General features: G+C 43.1%; 1 protein-coding gene across 4 annotated transcripts; it reads left to right on the plus strand.

The window, feature by feature from the left end:
- Positions 1-5,351: 5,351 nt before the first annotated feature.
- Positions 5,352-21,779, plus strand: ADAD1 (adenosine deaminase domain containing 1). Of its 4 annotated transcripts, none has more exons than XM_082204808.1 (12): positions 5,352-5,393; positions 9,942-10,157; positions 11,478-11,666; positions 12,366-12,533; positions 12,931-13,017; positions 14,074-14,199; positions 14,893-15,016; positions 15,353-15,523; positions 16,574-16,800; positions 18,099-18,336; positions 18,884-19,016; positions 20,314-21,779. In XM_082204808.1, the coding sequence occupies exons 2-12, from the start codon at positions 9,953-9,955 to the stop codon at positions 20,425-20,427; spliced, it is 1,782 nt and encodes a 593-aa protein (XP_082060934.1). In that variant the 5' UTR covers positions 5,352-5,393; positions 9,942-9,952; the 3' UTR covers positions 20,428-21,779. The 4 variants fall into 4 exon arrangements, with proteins under 4 accessions (XP_082060934.1, XP_082060935.1, XP_082060932.1 ...); XM_082204809.1 differs by lacking the exon at positions 5,352-5,393 and adding an exon at positions 5,409-5,562; XM_082204806.1 differs by lacking the exon at positions 5,352-5,393 and adding an exon at positions 9,485-9,799.
- The last annotated feature ends 2,143 nt before the right edge of the window (positions 21,780-23,922 follow it).

Below are 23,922 nucleotides of genomic sequence, written 5' to 3' on the forward strand. Positions count from 1 at the left end.
AAGAAGTTCCTGCTGGATGAGGCCAATAGCCCATAAATGCTCGCATCCTGTTGTTACAGCAGTTAACCAGGTGACTGAGCACATGGGCATAGCATTACCATTCATGCCATAAAGAAACATGTGGCAGGAAGAGATGCCAGCGTGTGTGTGAGATGGGTGTGTGTGTGAGGCTGATGTTTAGGCCTGGGTAATGTATCAATCCAATGCCCAGGACTAGTACGAGGGCCAGACCGCAATGGCAGCTTCACCCTGGTGGAAGAGGGACTCAGGAGCAGTGGTGGTTTCACCTGTGATATACTGCCAGGTGAAACTGCCATTATGGTCTGGCCCTCATACCACACGAACTGGAGGTTAGTGGGGTCTTGATCACAAGGCATCTGACCCTCACGGGAAATAATTAGCATCACGTGTCATACCCAGCAGGTATATAAGAGGACGACCTGGCCTGCCTAGGCCATAGGCCTGCCCATATTCAGCAATATCAAGTTACACTATAGGAAAACTGGTGCTATTAACAGTAATCCTTCTAGTTGGTTAATTGGTTCGGCAACTTTCATGCACATGACATGTGATGCTAATTCTTTCCCGAGAAAGTTAAATGATAACCATTCAAAGGCAGCTACAGGAGAGCTATGGGATTAAGGTGAGGGTCAGATGCCTTGTCAATCTCAGCAGGTATATAAGAGGACGACCCAGCCTGCCCAACTTGTTTCTCAGTTGATCATGTCCCCTGCCTCCAGATTGTGTGAGTTTCAGTCGCCTTTGCCCGGGGATGGGGGTTGCTTCTCTCTCCTGGAAGAAAGAGATAGCCCAGCCGGGCAAAGGAGGAGGCGGCAACATCAAATGGCCCCCGCCTTATTACCAAAGGAAAGCACAAAGCCTGCATAAGTCTCACACACTGAAGTGTAGGTGGGTTCCCACGAGGCAAGACACAGTGATAACATCAAGAACCTTTACTGAACTACATAACTGGATAACAGGGGCAAAGCAACTGCTTATATACATTTCTGAAGGCCTGGGCCACTCCCACTCCCAACGTGGTTGGCTGTCTAAACTTCCAAGCTGCGAATCGAGACTCAGAGTTTAAGGGCCAATGGCAGAGGCCCAAATCCTGAAATGTTCTGTGATTGGATATCATGTGTCGAATCAGAACACAGGGGCTCAGAATCCTTAGTCCAGACTCAAGCTCAGGCAAACACAGACCACCAGTCTATTGCTTCCCCCTCCCCCATTTGCAGGGAGCTCAACCCACATAATATAACAACAAAACAAAACAAAACAAAACAAAACAAAACAAAACAAAAAACTGTGAGATCCCTGCTGGTGTCTGCATCTGTCTTCCTCAACCTGGTGCATTCTAGAGGTTTTGGACTACAATTCCTATTATAGAATTGTAGAGTTGGAAAGGACCATGCGGGTCATCTAGATCAAGGCAGGAATCTTTTACCCAACGTGGGGCTTGAACCCGCAGTCCTGAGGTTAAGCGCCTCATGCTCTACCAACTGGGCTATCTGAAGTGCCATCGGCCATGCTAGCCAGGGTTGATGGGAGTTGTAATCCTGCGAAATGTGGACGCTACCAGGCTGACAAGGCAAGTCCAGAGCAAGAGGCGTCTGCCCCCAGAAGCTTCATTTCTCTACTTGTCCTCCTTGTTCTTTCCTCCTCAGTTTCTATCAACCTAAGGCAAATTGTAATAACTTTTTAATTTAGGGTTTCCTGGCTGTTAATTTTCCCTTCAGCTGCAAACCCACCTGCAACCAAGAGGGAAACCGCCACACACCCTGTGATCTCGACCTTCCTCTCTGAGGGTTTGCTGTTTCTAAGCAATCTTCAGTCTTTTCTCAGAGGCCAGGATTTCCTCTCCTTGCAGAAATAGGAAGGCTCAAGAGCTTCCCCTTCGGGATGGAAGGCTCCTCTGCATAGCCGTTTCAAAAGGTGCCACACATTTTAAAACTGATTTACTGCATTTCATAAAATTTATAGCACCGCTATAAATTATGTAATTTATGTAAATTTATGGTTATGTAAAAAGAAAAGAAAAACCCCACTCAAAGTGGCTTACAAAAAATGCATTAAAAACTCAAACCCCCATTAATGGGATATATTGAAAACACAGACACAGAGCCCTTTTTAAGGTGACCCAGAGATGGTTACTCCAAAAGATCAACGTGGAAGCATCTACTTGTTGTGGAAGTCTTTCTTCAACCATGGATTTGCATGGAAAAATAAAAACCTTTGCTGTAGCTTCAAATGTCCTTTGGGTGAGGTGTCTGTGTGGAGTTTACATCATAAAGGTAAAGGGGAAGGGACCCCTGACCATTAGGTTCAGTCACGGATGACTCTGGGGTTGCGGCACTCATTGGCTTTACTGGCCGAGGGAGCCAGCGTACAGCTTCCGGGTTATGTGGCCAGCATGACTAAGCTGCTTCTGGCGAACCAGAGCAGCGCACGGAAACACTGTTTACCTTCCCGCCGAAGCGGTACCTATTTATCTACTTGCACTTTGAGGTGCTTTCGAACTGCTAGGTTGGCAGGAGCAGGGACCGAGCAACGGGAGCTCACCCAGTCGTGGGGATTCGAACCGCCGACCTTCCGATCGGCAAATCCTAGGCTCTGTGGTTTAACCCACAGCGCCACCCACGTCCCTTTCCCACCATCATAGCACTCCACAAATAAAAGCAATAAACCTTTGAAGAATTGCAAGGGCAAATGCAGCTGGGAGAGGAGCAAAACTGACCACAGTAGCACTGTGGGGGTGGGCATGATGTTCTTCGCAGGCTCTTTTTGCAGTTAGAACTGCCCATCTGCATATGGGGTCCTCTGTAGATGGGAAAGCAGAAGGGGGTAGGGAAAGAGAAAAGCTGAAGAGGAAAGGCTTCATTCAGCAGCCCTTGTTGGGGGATCGTCTGAGCCTTGTGGCAGCAGCAGACCTTACGGGGTATTGTAGCAGCGGTGGCAGTGGGCCTAGCAATGGTGGCAGGGCCTCGCAGAAGTGGTAGGCCTTACTGGGCATCACAGCGGCAGCAGACGTTGCAGCAGTGGCCTCATCACAGCTGTGGCAGAGGAAGTAGAGAGAGATCCTAGCTGCCGGCAAAAGCCAGGCAGCGAGGGGTGAGGAGATGGCAGTGGTGGCGATGGGCTGAAGTGGCTTGAGCGGGGCAGCAGGCAGGTTGTGCAGGGGGTGACAGGTGAGGTGCCCTGGATTTAGGTCAGAATAGAGTTTCTCAAACTTGGGTCTGTAACCCTCTGCCAAGAAGTAGTACTATAGTCATAGCTGTCAAGTGTCCCTTATTTGGCGGGACAGTCCCTTATCCCAGCGCTGTGTCCCGCTGCTGTCCTGGATTGATGATGTCCCTTAAATTTCCCGGGTTTCAAAGGAAGCAGCTCCTCTCCCTCCCTCCCTGCCAGCCAGGGAGGAGGGAGGCTCCAACTGTGTTGCTTGGTTGCGTTGCTCACCCAATAAGGAGTCTAAGAATGACTGGGGGTGGAGCTTGCATGCCTTGTGCCGATCAAATCGGCCACATTGCCTGGGGACTCGCCTTTGCTCAGCGCTTCCCAGCGGAGAAGTGACGGTGGTTTTCCTTGCTGCATCCCCTTTGCCGGGTTGCTGCACTGTGGGAACCACCGCTTGAGGCTTCCTTTGGCTGCTGGTTGACTAAAATCCCTTATTTTGGCTGCTGATCCCTTATTTTCAAGGCTGCTGGTCCCTTATTTTCAAATCTGTAAGTTGACAGCTATGTATAGTTTTAATGAGTGTATCACTTCTTTCTTTCTTTTTTGACAGCAGGACAGAGGGAGTGCAACTCTGCTTCTCGATCTCTCTGCAGCTTTGGATACTCTAGACTAGTCTTTGTTAAACTTGGGTCTCCAGTTGTTTTTTTCAGACTATAAATCCCATCATCCTTGACCACCGGTCTTGCCAGCTAGGGATGATGGGAGTTGTAGTCCAAAAACAGCTAGACACCCAAGTTTGGGAAGCCCTGGGTTAGACGTTGGAGGGTATGCTTTCCTGCACGTTTCCTTGTGCACTGGTAGAAACAATGGGTGTTCACCAGTATGCAGATGATACCCAGCTCTACCTCTCCTTCAAACTGGAACCAGCAAAGGCAGTGAAGGTCCTGTGTGAATATCTGGAGGTAGTTGGAGGATAGATGGCAGCTAACAGATTGAGGTTGAATCCTGACAGAAGTACTGTTTTGGGGGGGACAGGGGTGGGCAGGTGTGGGGGACTCCCTGGTCCTGAATGGGATAACTATGCCCCTGAAGGACCAGGTGCACAGCTTGGGAGTCGTTTTGGACTCACAGCTTCCATGGAGGCACAGGTCAATTCTGTGTCCAGGGCAGCTGTCTACCAGCTCCATCTGGTACGCAGGCAGAGACCCTATCTGCCTGCGGACTGTCTCGCCAGAGTGGTGCATGCTCTGGTTATCTCCCACTTGGATTACTGCAATGCACTCTACATGGGGCTACCTTTGAAGGTGACCCAGAAACTACAACAAATCCAGAATGCAGCAGCTAGACTGATGACCGGGAGTGGCCACCGGAACCAAACAACACTGGTCCTAAAAGATCTTCAATGGCTCCCAGTGCATTCCGAGCACAATTCAAAGTGCTGGTGCTGACCTTTAAAATCCCAAATGGCCTCAGCCCAGTATACCTGAAGGAGCGTCTCCACCTCCATCGTTCTGCACAGACACTGAGGTCCACCTCCGAGGGCCTTCTGGCTGTTCCCTCACTGCAAGAAGGGAAGTTACAGGGAATCAGGCAGAGGGCCTTCTTGGTAGTGGCACCCGCCCTGTGGAATGCCCTCCCATCAGATGTCAAGGAAATAAACAACTATACAACTTTTAGAAGACATTTGAAGGCAACGCTGCTTAGGGAAGTTTTTAATGTTTGATTATTTATTATGTTTTATATATTCTGTAAGCCGACCAGAGTGGCTGGGGAAACCCAGCCAGGTCAACAGGGCATAAATAATAAAATTCATTCTTATTCTTATTCTTATCATACAAAAATAAATGGTTTAATCGCAGCCCTAAACCCCTCCTTGGTAGACCCCATGTAATCTTCTTGCACCACACCCCTTCATCAATGAGGTCTTGCACAAACCATCTTTTCTACAGCAGGGGGAGAAACCTTTTCTTAATACTCCGCCTGTAGGATATACTAAACATATTATACAGTATGAAGAATAGGTCAGAGGTGTTTTTAAATTCTGGAGAAATGTTATGGTACTAAAAGGAAAAATGGACTTTAAATAATAAGAAAGGGAGAATGAACTCTCCCTGTCACCCCTTTTTTCCTTTCAGTTGGTTTGGTCTGTTGCTTTTCCTCTCCTGCTCTGTTTGCAGGGAGCCCAGATTGAGACGGGCTTGGTGGGGAGTTGCGTGTAGGTGAGGAGGAGTTGCAAGCTGACTATTTCCACGTGTCAGCAGTTGCCTTTGATATGCAAAAGCATGTTTTGGGTCTTGTAATTGTACTTGGGGGCTCAGCTGGTCCCTTGTTCTTCCTCACTTACTGAGAGATTGCTAGGTCTCTGCTTTTAGTTGTGCCAGTTCTAAAGTAGGTTTACTGGGTAAATTTTGCCAGTGTTTTTTATGTTTAATTTGAACATGAAATGTTTGTGTAGGGACACTTTTTTTTTTTTTTAAGCCTTCTCTTCATTAATGCCGTTTGGAATTTGGTTGAGTAATGCTTGATATATAAAATACAAACTTTTTTTAAAATGGTTTTACATAAAAGGAAGTAAATTGAGGATGGAAAGTTTAATGTGCATATATGCCGTCATTTCTCTTAGAAATGTGGCAGGTGGCCTGCCCAACCAGAAATGTGCTTTGCCTCTTGTTGCCTTTTTAAAAAGTATTTTTATTTAGGTGCCAAAAGGTACAGAACATCAAAATAACTGGACATAAATAGTAGAGGGAAGATCAGATTCTAGCAGTGTGGTGGCCTGGGTGAGAGGGGGGCATTCTTTTCTGCAGCTCCAAAGTTATGGAATTTCCTCCCTGCAGTGGGTCAGTGTATCTTGTTGTTAACCAGAAGGTTGGGGGTTCGAGCCCACCCAGGGGTGGCTGTGGGCAGGTTTCCTGAATTGCAGGGGGTTGCAGTAGATGATCTTTAAGGTCCCTTTCATGTCCACAACTCTTGAGATTCTGTCTCTGCACTTTGACTAGGCTTTTGGCAAACGTTGAAGGCTCACTACTTGACTCTGATGATTATCACCTGCGTAGTGTGTCTTCAGGACCCTCCCTATTCCTGTGACTAATCTGTTTTAGCTGCGTTTAATTAGGAATTTCAAATAGTTTTAGCATGCCCCGGAACCTGCTGTTGGAGGGAGGGTAATGAATTTAATAATAAAAACAATATTGTCGTCTTTGTAGCTTTAGTTTCCGTCGCTGCCATGGCTCTGTAATCAGTCAATATATTCAGAACTTCTGGGATGGGCTGGAAAGCATAAATGCTTTAAAAAGAAACTCAGAGAAATGCTTTTGTATTGTTATGTGGTTCAGAGACCTTAGGGCTGTCTTATCATTGCTGGGGTTTGGGTTTCTTTGAAGGGGGGTGCCTAATGAAAAGTTGAATGTAAGTGGGGAGCAAAATGTAATTTGTTAGATGTGAATACAAGGCACAAAAAGAAAGTTAGTAGAGAAGTGTATTAAAATAAAAGTAGTAGTGATAATAATAGAGCGTGATTATTAGAGCACAGATTCATTGATGTCAGTGGAGAGAAAGCTGAGGCGTCTGACCCAAATTTTTAATACTACTTTAGTGAATAAGAGATGCATTGTTTTGGTTTGAGATTTCCTGTACAGATGCTCCAATTCCACTTGCTTCTCAGATGTGTACATTCTGTTTATTAGAGCTAATTTGGATGCATGGTAGTACCACATTGGGAAGTCCCACTCACCCACCGAAAAGCATAAAGTCTGTAACATCTGCAGATAAATTTAACTTGTGTGTTGTATCATGTATTATGACACCCTCCAAAAGTGGCTTGTCTCTAATTTTTTTATATAAAATGGGTGTTTTTCATTACTATTTTGCCATATTTGTTTTTCCTTTTCCCCTTTTGTTACTTAATTTGCAAATTAAAAATAGTTTTAATTTTTATAGCCAAGGTCTCTACTTATCATCAAAAGTTCCAAAAAGCAGGGGCAATAAAAGTCCCCTCTGTTTTGTGTGTCTATCCCAACCATGATTTCTGATTATAGCCTTACTGCTTTTCTGTAAATTATGTAGAAGTTGAACGAATTTGGAATTGAACCTCATTTGTTTTAAGAGAAGGAAGAAAGAAAATCTGATTGTGGAATGCATTGTGAAATCCAGTGATGCTATTTAAGCTTATTTGCCAGTTCTTTTTCTGAAATAAAAAAAAACATTAAAGTATTTAAGTCCTCCCTCTTACAAAGCCCACCCGATTTTTGCCAACCAGGTGAGGCGTTAATTCTGTAAATCTGTCTGCATGAAAATATTTTTGAATCTTGATTAATGCAGTTCAATGGTATGAGTCTAATAACAGGATCTTTGCCAGGTTTTGGTACCATTACTAACCTTGAGTCTTTCCAAGTTTCTGGAATTCATCCGCCTTCTTTTTAATTCAGATAAGATGCCAAGTTTTCTTTAAAATGTTTTGTTTAAAAGTGCCATAAACCACCCAGGCCAGGTGTTTTGGATTTTCTTTAAAGACACTTTCCATGTACTTTTTAAAATCTCCACCTGATGTGTGTTAACTGACAGATCTTTTAAAAAAACATTTTTTATGGATGTCAAGAAAACAGAACAATGTAGAAGATGCATACATAACAGAATCAAGCGTGCGAGAGAGAGAGAGAGAGTGATTAAGACTAGAGTGGGCTTATGTTGATATTCTTGCCTTGCAGGGGGTTGGACTAGATGTCCCTGGGGGGTCCCTTCCAACTCTACATACAACCCTAACTCTTCCTCTATGAAAAAAAATTCACCGCATGCAACTACAGTGGTGCCCCGCAAGATGAATGCCTTGCAAGACAGAAAACTCGCTAGACGAAAGGGTTTTCCGTTTTGGAGGTGCTTCGCAAAACGAATCTCCTATGGGCTTGCTTTGCAAGACGAAAATGTCTTGCAAGTTCCTGCGGGGGTTTTTTCCTCCCCCCCTTTTCTAAGCCGCTAAGCCGCTGATCAGCTGATCCGATCAGCAGATAAGCCGCTAATAGCGCTAATCCGCTAATCTGTCAATGGTCTTGCTTCGCAAGACGAAAAAAACGCTAGACGAAGAGAATCACAGAATGGATTCTTTTCGTCTTGCGAGGCACAACTGTATTCAGGTCCCCGCCTCCCAACACACTTGGCACCTCCCCAGCATGTTGCTGCGCATCTCCTCTCTTGGAGAGGGCTAAGTGAGTTCAGAAGACACGCTAACCCTAAGGAAGACTGCCTTTTGTTTCATTTTAAAGCACTCTAGTCAAGTTAGACATGAACCCTCCTAGGCCTAGCAAAAGTCTCGCCAGCCCACAATCTGTTGGGGGGCCATAAGGGGTTGCAGAGAGCCTAGGCAGTGTGGCGCAATGATTAAAGTATTTGACTAGGGCCTGGGAGAGCAGGGTTCAAATCCCCACTCGGCAGTGAACCTCGCTGGGCCACCTTGGGCCTAATCTACTTCACAGTCTTCGGGGGGGGGGAGAACCATAGACCCCACCAGGGCCAGATTTAGGTTTCATGAGGCCCTAAGCTACGGAAGGCAATGGGGCCCTTTATATGTCCAGCTGTCCTTTGTCAACAACAAGTTGCCGCTGTTTTTTGTGTTGCATATATGCTATATGGTAATTTATGGACCAGTCCATGCAGACTGTAGGCACCCTATATATAGAAATGAGCAAACCAGTGATATTTTAGGGAGCAGGCTAGCAGGTGGGGCCCATTACTTACATCACAGGAGCCTACACAACACAAAACACGGTTGCTGTACGCAGTTTTTATTTTATTTGTTTTTGTCTTGTATTTTGAAAACGTACATCCAGGATATTTTCCTTTAAATTTTTGGGGGACCCCCAAGAGAGTGGGGCCCTAAGCTATCGCTTGTCTAGCTTATACGTAAATCTGGCCACTGCCCCCCACCTTGAGACCGTTGGAAGATAAAAGTGGTACAGTCATACTTTGGGTTACAGGTGCTTCAGGTTGCGTTTTTTTCAGGTTACGGACAGCTGAAACCCAGAAGTAGCGGAACGGGGTTACTTCCGGGTTTTGGTGGTCGCGCATGCGCAGAAGTGCTAATTTGCGCATGTGCAGAAGCGCCGAATTGCAACCCGCGCGTGCGCAGACGTGCCGCTGCAGGTTGCGAGCGTCCACTGTATAGAGATGTAAATAAAGAAATAACAAATAAATGTCCACAGGACACCCCCCCACACACACACATTTCAGGGGCGCCAGTGACCATTGAGTATTTGTGGTGCCGCAGGAGCCGCTAGGACGATGGTGGATGTAGGGGGAGAGAGACCAAGGAAGCAAGCCGCCTGTGTTACGTGTGGGGCCCTGCGAGTGGCGCACCCTGGCGCGAGGGCGTTCTCCCTCGGGCGGTTGTTGTGGGACCGCGAAAAGCGCTTCGAGAGCTTGAGCAGCCATGCTCTTCTTTGCAGCCTGCGCGCCCGGCTTCTGTTGGCATTGGTTTGGCCCGAAGGATGCTGCGTTCCGTTGGGCCAAGGTGGCGTCATTCCGTGGCTCCGGAAGGGAGGCCTACAGGCCCGGCGCATCGCTGCGCCATCTTGTCTGCGGAAGGATAGTGTGTTTGACCTTTGTGGTCGGTTTAAATCATTTTCTGAGGAAGGTCTGGTCAAGTCAGCGGCCTTTGGGTTGCTTTCCCCCTCCTCCTTATTGTGTTGCCAGGAGCCGGCAGGTGGCCTTAAGGCTGGTCCCACACGCCCCAGCAGCCCTGAATCTCTGCCAGTAACTCCTGCTTTTGTTTCCAGGTTGGGGCAAGATGGCGAGCGACTGGCCCCAGGCGTCCCGAGTGCCCAGCTTTGCCCAAATGCTGAAGAAGAACCTGCCCGCCCAGCCGCCGCCGCCACCTTCTCTGCAGGCCTCGGCTCCCTTGTTTCCGCAGGCAGAGAGCGCCAAAGCCATGTTTTTACCGGCAGAAACGTCTAACATTTCCACCTTGGCTTCCAAGGTGACGAACATCTCAGGTAATCATCTTGGTTTTTGTAAACAGTCGTTTTCGGCTGACGGTCTTGGAAGGCTTTTTTTCCTGTTATCTTGGGAGTATCTGAAGGATTTTGCTTCTGTCTGGAGGAAAAGGCAGTTTCTGGCAGTTTTCTTGAATAATTTGTAACCCAGTGTCCCCCCCTCCCTCTCTTTGTGCCCAAATGCTGCCCAAGGTAGCATGGAGGTGGTGTGTCCTGGCCTCTCCAGATGTTGCCATGCTGCCCAAGGCTGTCAGAGTTAGGTCACATCCGCACGACATATTTTAGAGCCCTTTTAATTCTGCTTTAACTGCCATTGCTTTGCTTGAGGAATCCTACAAACTGTAGTTTTGCACTCAGAGCTACAGTTTCCAGTACCCTTAACAACTACCGTTTCCATACTTTGGGTAGGCCGGGTGAGCCATAATTATTAAAGTGGCATAAGTGTTTCAAATGTGTTTCAAATAAGGCTATTTCCTATGTCTGATGTGATTGCAGCCAAATTAGCATTTTTAACTTAACTCTGCTGGTCTTAACCTGATCTGTGCTCTTCCAGATTTCTGCTGCTGCTATTTGTTTTTGTTCTCCAAAATCGTTTTTGCTTTTAACAGCAAGGTTTCTTCACCGGTCTGGCCAAAAGAAAAGATACTCATTGGCCATCTGAATGTTGTGAGTTTATACCTCTTAAGACCGCATACCTGTGAAATCAGAATTTTTGGAGGCTCAAAAAAATAGTGTGTGGAGAGAACATTTTGTTTTGCTTATCTTAAAGCTACTTGTTCAAAGATCTTCCAGTTAATATCTCAATGCTTCATCATGTTTTATTGGTTTTAATATATGTTTTTGCTTTAATAATGAAAACCCCTATTGAGACAAGGAATCTAGATGCATTGCTATGGGATTGTGTTCACAGTTCTTTAACAGCCCCACATTTGTGTCTTTCTTTTTAAATGTTTGTCTTTAAAGTGCCTGAAGTCCCTTAATTATATGTGGAAATATCCCAAGAATTCCCCAGTATCCATAATAGGCTTTATGTGCAAGCAGTCTACAGTTCAATCCCACTCCACCTGATTGACTCTAATTACCTTGTTCATTGGGAGAAATATCACATAAATGTCATATATAAAAACTTCATAAAGTAACAACCCTGAAAATAAAAATAACTTTTAAAAAGTTGAAAAATATCACGATGCTTTTGATAAGGTGAAGAAGCACTTTCTGAATAGCCAAAAATGAACTGACAAAAGCTGCCAAGCAAATATTTTGACTTATGCTAACTTTGATTTGCAAGTTTTTAAGATATTATCAACTTACGCATTTTAGGTCAAGTTCCTGACTGCGTATACTCCAAAGCAGGACCCATTGTTCCAATCACTTCACTTCCTCCCAAGAAAATTCCGAAGGAATTTGTCACAAAATATAAACGAGGGGATATAAACCCAGTGTCTGCTTTGCATCAGTTTGCACAAATGCAGCGCGTACAGCTTGAATTAAAGGAAACAGTAGCAACAGGTAAATATATATATATATTAAATAAAATCACTTTATTGGGAATCCACTCTATTCTAGTACTGGGACATTACAAGTGCTGTTTAGTAGGTGGCATTCAAAGCTGCCATATAATATTAGTTTGGTCCCTCTGTTATTTCAATGGCTGCACAACTTGATTAAAATTGACCCGTGACATACTATTCCTTGGTTGCCATTTAGATATTTTGCAGCCTTTCCTATGATACCGCCATTGCTTCATAAAATGTTGGAGAGGTCACTTGCCTTTGCTTGGTTGCAACTTAGTATCCTCATTCCCTGCTCTAGAAATGTAAAGCATAAGTCATAATGCTGGGAATTGGTGAAATCAGTAACTCCATCTAAAACATTTATCTAGAAGAAGTTTGTCATTTGACAGTCCCAAATAACTGATTAGGAACCCAATTTAAATTGGAAATGAAAACACTATTCAAATTTATGTCATACTTGAAGTTTGGTGTCACAATGATATGATAGCTATGTCTTGGTTTGGCTGGAGAATGAAGATTATGAAAGAGTAGCGCTGTCTGCATATCCCTGGAATGGTTGGTTTTCTACCAATATTGAGCTATTAGATACATCGGAATTCAAATTTGGTGAAATGCAATATTCATAAATTATAATAATATAAAACTTTTACAGTTGCATTTATCTAAAAAAAGATTTCCTGTGGCACTTTTTAAGGTAATCTCTTGGGATCATACTTTGCATTTTGTGCTGTGGTTGATGGCATTCAGTATAAGACTGGATTGGGGCAAAACAAGAAGGAATCAAAATCCAATGCCGCAAAACTTGCTCTTGATGAATTACTGCAGCTAGATGAGACAGAACCAAAACCTCTAGAAAATCCAGGTACTTTTGCTACTATGATGTTTTTCTCTTCACTGTCAGGTTCAGGGGTGGGGGAACAATGTTATCGTAGACTAACCCAATCTTTTATTCTGTATTGGGGCCCTAGCGCTGGGGATACTGAAAAGAGTGGTAGATAGTACTGTATCTTCTTGCCCCCGTTTCAAGTAGCACTGCCATGTTTTTAAATCTTATAGTGTCTATGACGTGTGTGGGAATATTCCAAAGTTTTGGCCCCACATGGTCTAGTTGTATTGCAGACAGTTGATGTCTGGGGTACTTTGACTATTCCAGAGACCAGTTGTGTTGGTTTGTAGCATATATTGGTTAAAGGAGCATATATTTCTCTTAAGTAAAATGTTAGGTTGTTCTCATTTTTTCCAATTTGGTATCTTTGCAGGTCCTCCCAGGAATCTTTCAGAAACTACAACCATAAGTGAACCTCAAAGAACAGCTGAAGCTAGCTACATTTCAAAGCTTCCTTATGGTAGGCATTTTCTGTTTCTCTATCAAATGTATGATCGTGCATGTTCATTTTTTATCACCAAATAAACTGCTATTTCCATAGCACAGTTTACAACGTGAGCCACTAACCCAGCGCTTGGGGTGCCAAGCAAGACCTTCATTGGTGCCTTAACATCTGCAGGTGTTGGTTTGGTGATCGCTGTATAAAGTGTAGAATTGTTAGGCTTATAAAGATGGAACTTCGTTGTGGCATCTCAAGTTAGCTGTCACTCCGGCTTTTTCGTTTTTGCTTTGTTTTTGGTCAACTAAAAACAACAATTATTGGTGATATAACCAGAGATGCAGTAGGCTACATAATCTAGTGAATGGCATGGAAGAGCTGTTGTGTAAAGATAAGCTTGCTTGTGTACTACTTGTATATTCTTAAGAAAGCAGATCATTACATGGCTCTTCCATGCCATTCACTCTGTGGACGCCTAAGAGAAGGATTTACCATTCCATACTTATTGGCAAAACCTATTTGGTATTTCGCAACTTTCTGACTAGTTGCAGGACCTTAGCCAGACCTAGCAGAGTGCATGCAGAATCCATGGAAGCAATTGGCAACTTGGCTGCAGACAGGATAGACGAAGCAGGAACCAGGAACTTGTAGTTAGGTGTTTATTATATACAGTGGACTATATACAGGAACAGAACACAAATCTTTCGCTCGCTGTCTCTGACACGACTCACAACTCCTACACTGACACACAGAACTCTGAACCTCTGAACTAACACATTCCAGTTAGTAGGCCATTAATTATCACTCCTTTGAGAGAGCTTGATCAATCAGGGAGCTGTCTCCATGTCTCTGTTATCACCAGGCAGACTTACTCCTTCACATGACCTTCTGGCTGTCTGCCAAACCTTAATTGTCTCTGTGTGAGTAGCTGCACGTACACAGTTTCCCAACAATACTTCCTCCTTATACCAAGGAGAATAAACGTTCATGCACACTATTTTTCCCATTTAGTGATGATTTCCAATATTTCTAAACAGTTGGTTTTGATTCTTTGCTTTTTCCTTATAACTTTACTAGAAGGGCTGCATCTTGCGTATGAAAAAATTTCTCAAGCTGTCAGGGAAACATTCAACAGTTTGACTGCTAAATATCCAGAGTACCAGAGTTGTAGCAGTTCGCTGGCTGCTTTCATAATTGAAAGAGGTAAGCATAAACGTTGTTGTTGTTTAAATTGCTCTAGGGCAGCATTGGCAACTTCTGGTCCCCATAAAGCCACCCTATCCCGCCCCCCAAGTGATGTGGTTTGGCTCAAACCATGCTCACTTGTTCATCACTGAAAGTCAGGCAAGGGACTGGTGAGGATCTAGCGTCAAATTCAAAAGGAAATATTGAGAGGAGCTGTCGCTTAGGAATTTGGCCCATACAGTGGTACCTTGGTTTAAGAACAGCTTGGTTTATGAACAACTTCGATTAAGAACACCGCAAACCCAGAAGTAGGTGTTTTGGTTTGTGAACTTTGCCTTGGAAGCAGAACACGTTCCGCTTCTTGTTGAGTGTGTGCCATTTGTAAATTGAGTCCCCCGCTGCTATGGGAAAGCACGCCTTGGTTTAAGAACGCTTTGGTTTAAGAACGGACTTCCAGAATGTATTAAGTTCGTAAACCAAAGTACCACTGTATTGCCTGGCTTTTATCTTACGTATGATGTTAGGTGATGGATAGGCCTGTCAAACTGGCCTACAGGGAGCTGACAGCTTGTGGCTCCAGTCCTTTGTTCAAATTCAGTTCTGCACCCCTGCTCCTAGGACATATCTCTAAAAATATCATTAAATAAAAAGAAAGCTGAATTCCAAAATGGGCAACTAAATTTCTCAAATGTTTTGTTTGTTTGTTTTTAGTTAGACAGCATGAGGTGGTAGCTATCGGAACAGGTGAATTCAACTATAGTCAATGTGGTCATCCAGATGGGAGAATATTGCATGACTCTCATGCTGTTGTTACTGCAAGACGCTCTCTTCTTAGGTAAAAAAAATAAATAACGCTGCTGCTTTTTCTCAAATTAAAACTGCTGCCGGGTACACTTGTACAGTGTCTTGGAGGGCTAAACTGGTCAGGGACCCATACCAGGGGTCTACTGGACTTAAACTGTAATGCCAAGAATGCCCTGGGCCTCCCAGCTAACTGGGGACTGCCGCCCCGGGCCTCAGATCACTCTTTCTGGGCCTCCTAATTCTTGGGAATATGTAATTTGACTCTAAAAGCAATTTGACACTAAAGGTTTTGTGTTCATCCTGGTTCTCTAATACAGATTTTAAATATATCCTGTGTTGTATCTGAAATACTTATGCTTCTTTCAAGGTATTTTTATAGACAGCTTTTGCTCTACTACAGTAAAAATGCTGCCATGATGGATAAGTCCATATTTTGCATTGAGCCATCTTCAAACTTGCTTGCGCTAAAACCAAACGTAAGCATATTTCTCTACATGAATCAGTTACCAAAAGGATCTGCTCAGATTAAGTCCAGGCTGTAAGTATTAGACATTGCAACTTTACAAATTTTAATTCATGCAGATGCATTTTTCTCATTAAGGTGGTTTTATATTGTATTTGCTGCACAAGGAAGTAATATTAATTAGTCTGATTTGTAACACATTATCGCAGAGGTTTGCAGTTACGATTATTGGAAGGCCAACCTACTGAAAAGAAAAAGGGAGAGTAACGTAGAAGTGATGCAAAATCAAATTTAAGTGTAGCCCAGTTCATACAGATAGCTGATAATTTTGTTTTCACTGCTTCAAACATCTATCTTTTGATTTTCCCCCAGAACTGAGTTAGTGTAAATTTACAGTGCTTTGTTCACGACTGAAGGGATAGAACTCTCTTTGATAAATTAACCCATATGCAATTGGCCAATTATTACCAAACATGTTTTGCTTCTGTATGTATGTATGTATGTATGTATGCATGTATGCAGACTTGTACCCATTTACAGTAGGTTTTTCTGGGCTGTGAACCAGTTATTCCACAGGAATAGAGGGCAGTTTTTGGTGGGCACCACCTGTTTTCATCTTGGAAAGGAGCTCCCTGCCTTCCCAAACTGGCTCTGTTCATATTGAAGGATGAAGACTAGCTGTTGCAGAATCCAAGCCTTAAAACATTCCCCTTGTTGGCATAGCTTCCTAGTGGTTGAGAAGGGGTCCTCTTGAAAGAAATAATTGATACAGTGATTGTGACAACAGTTATGAATGTGGACCCTGTCCTGCTATGTGTATTTCCATGTATTAGCATGCTATTGCTTGCCAGGGTGATAGCAAAAGGCCAGTTGGAAGGAAATCACATACTGCTGATAGCTCCCTATTAGCCAAAGATACCATAGTTCTTTGAGCTGTTGACCTAGCACAAAAGGAACCTTGGCAGCTACCTTTAGTTCCTGAGAGGTGCTAAAACTGTGTTCTGGCAAGTTCTGGCTGGAAAAAAAGCCCTCCTATAAAGGCATCCACTTAGAGGCTGACTTCTGTTTTGCTATGACTGGGGACACTGCTATATGTTAATTATTATGCTATATACTTAATTATAGACGCCTCAGTCCCAATTCTGCAACTGCCTTTGAAGCTGATGAGGAACTGTGCCTTCATGTCGCTGTTGAAGGCAAGGTTTATCTCACTGTCTACTGTCCTGCTGAAATTTCTAGAATAAGCAGCATGTCTGCTAGTGACAAACTGACAAGATGGGAAGTACTGGGTGTTCAGGGAGCCCTGCTAAGTCACTTCATTCAGCCCGTTTATGTTAACAGGATCATTGTTGGTAAGTGAGTGACTTCTACATATTAAATACTGTTAAAATGCAACATAACAAATCACATACTTTCACGCTTGTCTGTTGGGTTAAGTGGCCCCCAAAACAGAACAGCTTCTGAAACATACAGTGACATGAAATTTAGCTTTAAGTTTGATAAATGTCCTATCTTTTTTCTATTCAAAGTATTTAACCAGCTTACAAAATTCAGTACTAAAATATAGAATGACATTTTAAAAGCCTTTCACAACCTAGTGCCCTCCAAATGTCATGGGTTACAGTTCCCATAGCCCTGGTGGGACCCGTAGTTTGAGATATCAAAACATAGTTTTGAAAAATTTTGATTTAGAGGTTGAAAGCGAAGTCTATCCAATCTCTGGGCCAATTGACATGAAATCAGTTCATCTGGATGCTACACTCGCATGGTGTCTGTACTTTTATTCTGTACCCTTTGCATGAAAAGATCACCTCTCTGCCATTTCTGATTGTGAACACCAGTAATTTTTGAGAGAGAGTTCCATGTTTGTGAACACTTATGCACAGGGTAGAAAGCTTCACTTGGTGTAATAATAATAATAATAATATTATAATAATTTATTATTTGTACCCCCGCCCATCTGGCTGGGTTTCCCCAGCCACTCTGGGCGGCTTCCACAAAGACCAAAAATACACTAAGATGTCACACGTTAAAAACTTCCCTGAACAGGGCTGGCTTAAGATGTCTTCTGAATGTCAGGTAGTTGTTTATCTCTTTGACATCTGATGGGAGGGCGTTCCACAGGGCGGGTGCCACTACCGAGAAGGCCCTCTGCCTGGTCCCCTGTAGCTTTGCTTCTCGCAATGAGGGAACCGCCAGAAGGCCCTCGGCGCTGGACCTCAGTGTCTGGGCTGAACGATGGGGGTGGAGACGCTCCTTCAGGTATACTGGGCCGAGGCCGTTTAGGGCTTTAAAGGTCAGCACCAACACTTTGAATTGTGCTCAGAAACGTACTGGGAGCCAATGTAGGTCTTTCAAGACCGGTGTTATGTGGTAAACTTCCTAGTGCACATCCAGTATGCACCTTGTGTGTTTAGACCTGAGTCTCTCCTTTCAGTCAATATTAAATATTAAAACACTGGCTGTTTCCTAGTATCCGCGTTCAGTGTGCTACATGTCTCGTTAACTTCTGAAAACTAATGTTCTATGGGAATGGGGCTTAAAGCAGAGAGTAAATGGTAACTGTGCTCTCCATAGAGCAAAGCTTCAGAGTCTAGAAGCATGCCTTGATCTTCTCTTAATATTTGGTGTGGTTCTTAATGTTTTTTAGGGGATGGGAACTGCCATGATACTCGAGGATTGGAAATAGCTATCAAACAACGGGTAGATGATGCTCTCACTTCAAAACTGCCCATGTTCTACATGGTGAACAAACCTCGCATTAGCTTGGTACCTGCTGCTTGCGCTGTACAGGTAGATTTGGAACGCAGATCTCTTAGTTTGAATTGGTCCCAAGGAGACTTGTCGTTGGAGGTCGTAGATGGGCTAAATGGGAAGATCACAGAAAGGTAAATGTTTATAACAAAAAGTACATTAAATTGAAAGAAGCACCTTAGCTTAATCGTCCTCTGTTCAAAACAAGTGGGAAGTTATTCTCATGTGCTCGGTCCCTGCTCCTGCCAACCTAGCAGTTCGAAAGCACACCAAAAAGTGCAAGTAGATAAATAGGTACCGCTCCGGCGGGAAGGTAAATGGCATTTCCGTTCACTGCTCTGGTTTCGGTGTTCCGTTGCGCCAGAAGTGGCTTAGTCATGCTGGCCACATGACCTGGAAAAACTGTCTGCAGACAAATGTTGGCTCCCTCGGCCTGTAAAGCAAGATGAGCGCCAAACCCCAGCGTCATCTGCAACTGGACTTAACTGTCAGGGGTCCTTTACCTTTACTTTTAATCTTGGTTATGCATTCTATAAAATAACTTTGAAACAGAGGCTTCTAGTTTTCCACGTAACCCTAAAACCTGTTAAGGATTTTCAGTAACTTTGCTCTCTATAACTAGTTGAATTCAGACAAATAACCCCTAGTGTGCTCTTTATCATCACTATTTTTCATACCTAGTTCACCCTTCAAAAGTGGAATTTCAATGGCAAGTCGTCTTTGCAAGGCCGCGATGTTAAGTCGTTTCAATTTAGTGGTTAAAGAATCAAAGAGAGATGATTTACTTAAAGCGGGCACATACCACGAAGCAAAGGTAAGACTTGATGAAAGGAAACTTGCTGTAAGCGCAGATCTCATGAAGTCTATTTTGTTCATTCACTGAGTTCAGAATTGGTTTGGTTTTAACGCTAGCAAGAGGAAACAGTATCCTATATCTTGTTATTTGAATAGCTGTTAATCTAAAGTTCACAGTTCAATAGTATTCATTAATCTGGAAAGTAATTCAGTAGTATACATGGTTTTATTGTGTTTTAAAACAAGAGCACATCGGTAATTTGTTTACCATGATACAGGGAAGAAATTTAGTAATCTATCCATCTGCTTTAACCAATGTGTTAAATTGGCTTTAATCCTGTATTAAAAAGATAGGAATAGCATGATAAAGTAGCTGATAGATCCTTGCGCCCTCTTCAGCTTTGAACTGTAGAAAGGGTTGGGGCTGGGAATTAAAGTGAGTTTGCACAGGTAGGAGAATGTATACTCCTGACAGGAGGCTTAGTTGGGTCAGAATTGAGTGTAAACTTCCAGAGTTAGTGCTAAATACAGTAATTCTGCTAAATGAGCCACACAGCTGCTAAAAGGTTGTGAAGGTTGGCAGTTCAAATCCCCGCGACGGGGTGAGCTCCCGTTGCTTGGTCCCTGCTCCTGCCCACCTAGCAGTTCAAAAGCACGCAGTGCAAGTAGATAAATAGGTACCGCTCCGGCGGGAAGGTAAACGGCGTTTCCGTGCGCTGCTCTGGTTCGCCAGAAGCAGCTTAGTCATGCTGGCTGCATGACCCGGAAGCTTTACTTCCTCAGCCACTAAAGCGAGATGAGCGCCGCAACCCCAGAGTCGTCTGCGACTGGACCTAACAGTCGGGGTCCCTTTACCTTTTTACCCATGTACTATATGAAACCAAAGGGGCGCATTGGTTGCCAGATGTGAAATATATTGGCATTATTTTAAGCTCTCCTCCCCAGCTAAGTTATGCAAGAGTGCTATCCCCAGGGAGGCTTGCTTGTCACCTTATTTAGGCACCAAGTGAAAACATTTCCCTGTAACCAGTCCTTTGGCAGATTAAGCAATTTATGTCTTTTTAAATATGTTTGTGGCGGGGGGGGGGGTATTGGTTTTCATTACTTATATTGCATTTTGTGTTTTTATGTTGTGTACTGCCCTGTGATTTTGGGGTGATAATTATTATTAATAATAATTTTATTAGAGATAAATAGGCCTTTTGGAGCATGTGCATTTCAACAAGCTTGCCGTATGCAAACGTTCAAAACGCATTGTGAGGATTTCTTTATACCAACCTCCCTGTTAAATCATTAATTGAACTTTCAAAATTTAGATTATGGCAGAGTCCTACCAAGGAGCGAAATATTTGCTGAAAACCTACCTGGAGCAACATGGTTTTGGGTCTTGGATTGTGAAGTCTCCACGTATGGAACAATTCAGTATGTAAAGATTAATATATCGGCTCCGGAGCTCTTGAAGCAGACTAGTTTTTTGAGTTTCTTAACTTTTTTTCATTGGTTAGTAGTTTTAGATCAGTACAGTGTCAACTGGTTGCTGAAAAAAATGTACATACGCAAAATAAGTTAGCTAAGTTGTTAATATATGCGGGCCATTTTTATTACTTAAGTCTCTTGCCAGTATAAAGATATCTGGCATTAAAGTATAGTTTGGTGTTTTATGTGTGTTATGCATTTGCAGTAATATATTTTTAATTGATTTCTCATACTTTGACTACGAAGCTTTAAAATAAGTGAGGCTGAACAATGTAAAAGTGGAGAATTGTGTGCTGGCAATTATTATTTTGCCAGGTTCAGTACCTGCTTGTAATGGCAGTGCAAGTTACCATGTCATCACCATGTTTTAAAGATTGGTTGCTTCTCTTCTGGCTTTGGAATTTTCCTTATTAATCATCATTAAACTCGGTGGGCTATATATTTTTTTCTGTTGTGGGCACTCAAGTTTAAGCCTGTAGGAAACTACAGCAGTAGAAAATTCCCACGAGCGCAGGGTCAAACCAAATATGTGATCTACTCATGATACGTTATGGAAAACAGGCCTGCAAGCTTTTCAAGCCCAGTATTTTGTGCATAATTGTGTTTGCATTTGGAAACAACTTGTATCAGGTGTCTTAAATATTTCATTTGCAATTTGACTTCAGAGATGATGTTGACGACTTAATGTCCTTTTCCCTCTAAAATCCTTAAGACTGAAAGGGTCTTAATCACATACCGTAGTTTGCCATTAAAATTAATCTTACCCAGCTTCATAAAAAGTTGTGTGTGATACATCCATTTCCGAGAACTAGCAAGCTCACAAATGTTCTACTGCTTCTGTGGTCCAAATGGTAAAAATGTGCAAACCAGTAGCCAAAGGGATATATTTAATGCCATTTCATTGAAGTTGGTGTCGCCCCTTCAGGAGTTGGTTTATATATGGGCAGGTATCTTGGAAAAGGCATTTATTGTGGTTAAGCTATTTCAAGAGTCATCATAATCTAAGTTTTTGAATCAAAGTGAAGGAAGTTTCATGTATATTGGCAGTCAAATGCTATTTGCCAGGAACATGTTTGGAACTGAATGGCTGTAATGTATATATGACTGTCTGCATGGAGAGTCTTTGCTGGCCACAAAGCGGAGATGGATCTGTACAGTTGCGCAAACAACAGGGCAAACAGCTTTTATACCATGTGAAGCCACTGCCCCCCAAGTATTTTCACAGCACCTTCATTGTCATACTTTTGTGAATGAAACAGGCCTGAGCTTCTGAAGACTAGCCTGACCTACGCTGTAACTTTTTTTTTTTTTAAAGGGGGTGGTTTGACTCACTGTTTTCTGATTCACATTTAGAGGCTTTGAACAGTAAGATGAGATTTCTAGTTTTTTAATAGGAATTATCCCAGGTAGCCTGCATGGTGCTTTCCAGTTGGCTTACAATTCCCATCATCCCTGACCGCTGGCCATTCTCACTGGGCATACTGGGAGTTGTCCAACAACATCTGAGGGGCATCACTTTGGCAGCTCCTAAATTAGTGCGTGTTACTGAGCAATAACTTTTAGCCCGATGAAGAAATAAATGTGTTGGGGTTTTTTTTTGTTAAATTGTGGGTCCCCCCCCCAATAAAACTTGTTTTTTGCTGAGAATTGTTGTTTGACTTGTATGGCTTGAAGTAATAATAATGCGTTCCTTTTCACTGGAAAGTTTGATCCCCACTGCTGCCCCTGTTCTTAAAGCCTATTGCAACAAATCTATGGAGAGTTATTCTTTTTTTGGTAACTAAACATTTTCACTGTGCCATTTTCTCCAGTGGCGCGCATTCCCACAATGCACCTCGATGCCAAACTTCATACGCTCATGCTGCCGTGTTAACACGTCCTCAATATCAGAAGTGTGCAGGGTTCTTCACAGGACACAAGTGACAATAGGCCTTTCCCAACACCCCTCTCCTTCATGAACCAAAGGAAGGGGGGTATCTAAGGACAGAACAACAAATTACGCTACAGAAGTCCAGGAATTATATTGAGGTGATATTTACGGATAAATGTAGCAGATCATTTGGGGAAAGGCACATTTTCTTCATGTAAACTAGCTAGCGAGAATAATACCTTAATAGTGTGTACAGTCGTACCTCGAGTTACAAATGCCTCCGGTTACAAACGCTTCAGGTTACAAACTCTAACCTGGAAGAGTTACCTCGAGTTGAGAACTTTGCCCCAGGATGAGAATGGAAATCGTGTGCTGGCGGTGCAGCGGCAGCAAGAGGCCCCATTAGCGAAAGCACGCCTCTAGTTAAGAACAGTTTCAGGTTAAGAACAGACCTCCGGAACAAATTAAGTTCGTAACTAGAGGCACCAGTGTAATTACTCTTAATCCATTGCTAGAAGACATGGAGACAAATATGAGCAGTGGGCATGAGAGAAAACAATGCAGAAGTAAATCATGATTCAAACCTAATGTGGGATGGTTTGTCTACTGTCCCAGTTTTCATGTTTATTTTCCTCCAGGCATTTATATACTGAATTGTTAGCATGTCTAAGAAATGATATAAGGACTCAGGTTGTTCTCAAAATATTATGAAGGTTTTATATTAATGCAATACATGAAATTGCCCTGGTAATACTGGCAGCCACTGCAAGCTTTTTAGAAGAAAAAGAAGAGTTTGGATTTGATATCCCGCTTTATCACTACCCGAAGGAGTCTCAAAGCGGCTAACATTCTCCTTTCCCTTCCTCCCCCACAACAAACACTCTGTGAGGTGAGTGGGGCTGAGAGACTTCAGAGAAGTGTGACTGGCCCAAGGTCACCCAGCAGCTGCAAGTGGAGGAACGGGGAATCGAACCCGGTTCACCAGATTACGGGTCCACTGCTCTTAACCACTACACCACACTGGCTCTCTTTTAAGCACTGGAGTTAAGTGCTGGCAGGAGTCTGTCCCTATTGACAAATATAGCTGCAGTATTGTGCACAGGAGGAGGTTCCAGACAACCCTACAAAGAGTATATTGCAATAATCAAGTCTTGAAATTACCAAAACACAACCCGTCACATCCAGGCTATCCTTCCCTGTCCAGATATTTCTATCGTCTATGTACCTGCCCTCACTGCCACTAATATATTTATTTATTTATTTTATTTCATTTCATTTCTATACCACTTTATATTTTAAAAGAAAATCTCAAAGCGGTTTACAGAATATTAAAACATCAAGAAAACAATCTGAAGAAAGTCAGATTTAGAGCATACCGCGAAAGCAACTTAATTAACAGAAAACTACATTATTAAAGATTTCAAAATAAAACATTACAAAGGAGGTCAACTACGGAACACATATTTAAGACAAACCAAGTTGACAAAAAAAAAACCCCAAACATTTCAAAAGAAAAAACATTGCTAAGTGAAGTCAAATATAAAATGCACATTTCAAACAGCATAATGAACAAGAGTAT

This window comes from Podarcis vaucheri (assembly GCF_965113315.1).
Source record: "Podarcis vaucheri genome assembly, chromosome: 17".
NCBI classification, from domain to species: domain Eukaryota; kingdom Metazoa; phylum Chordata; class Lepidosauria; order Squamata; family Lacertidae; genus Podarcis; species Podarcis vaucheri.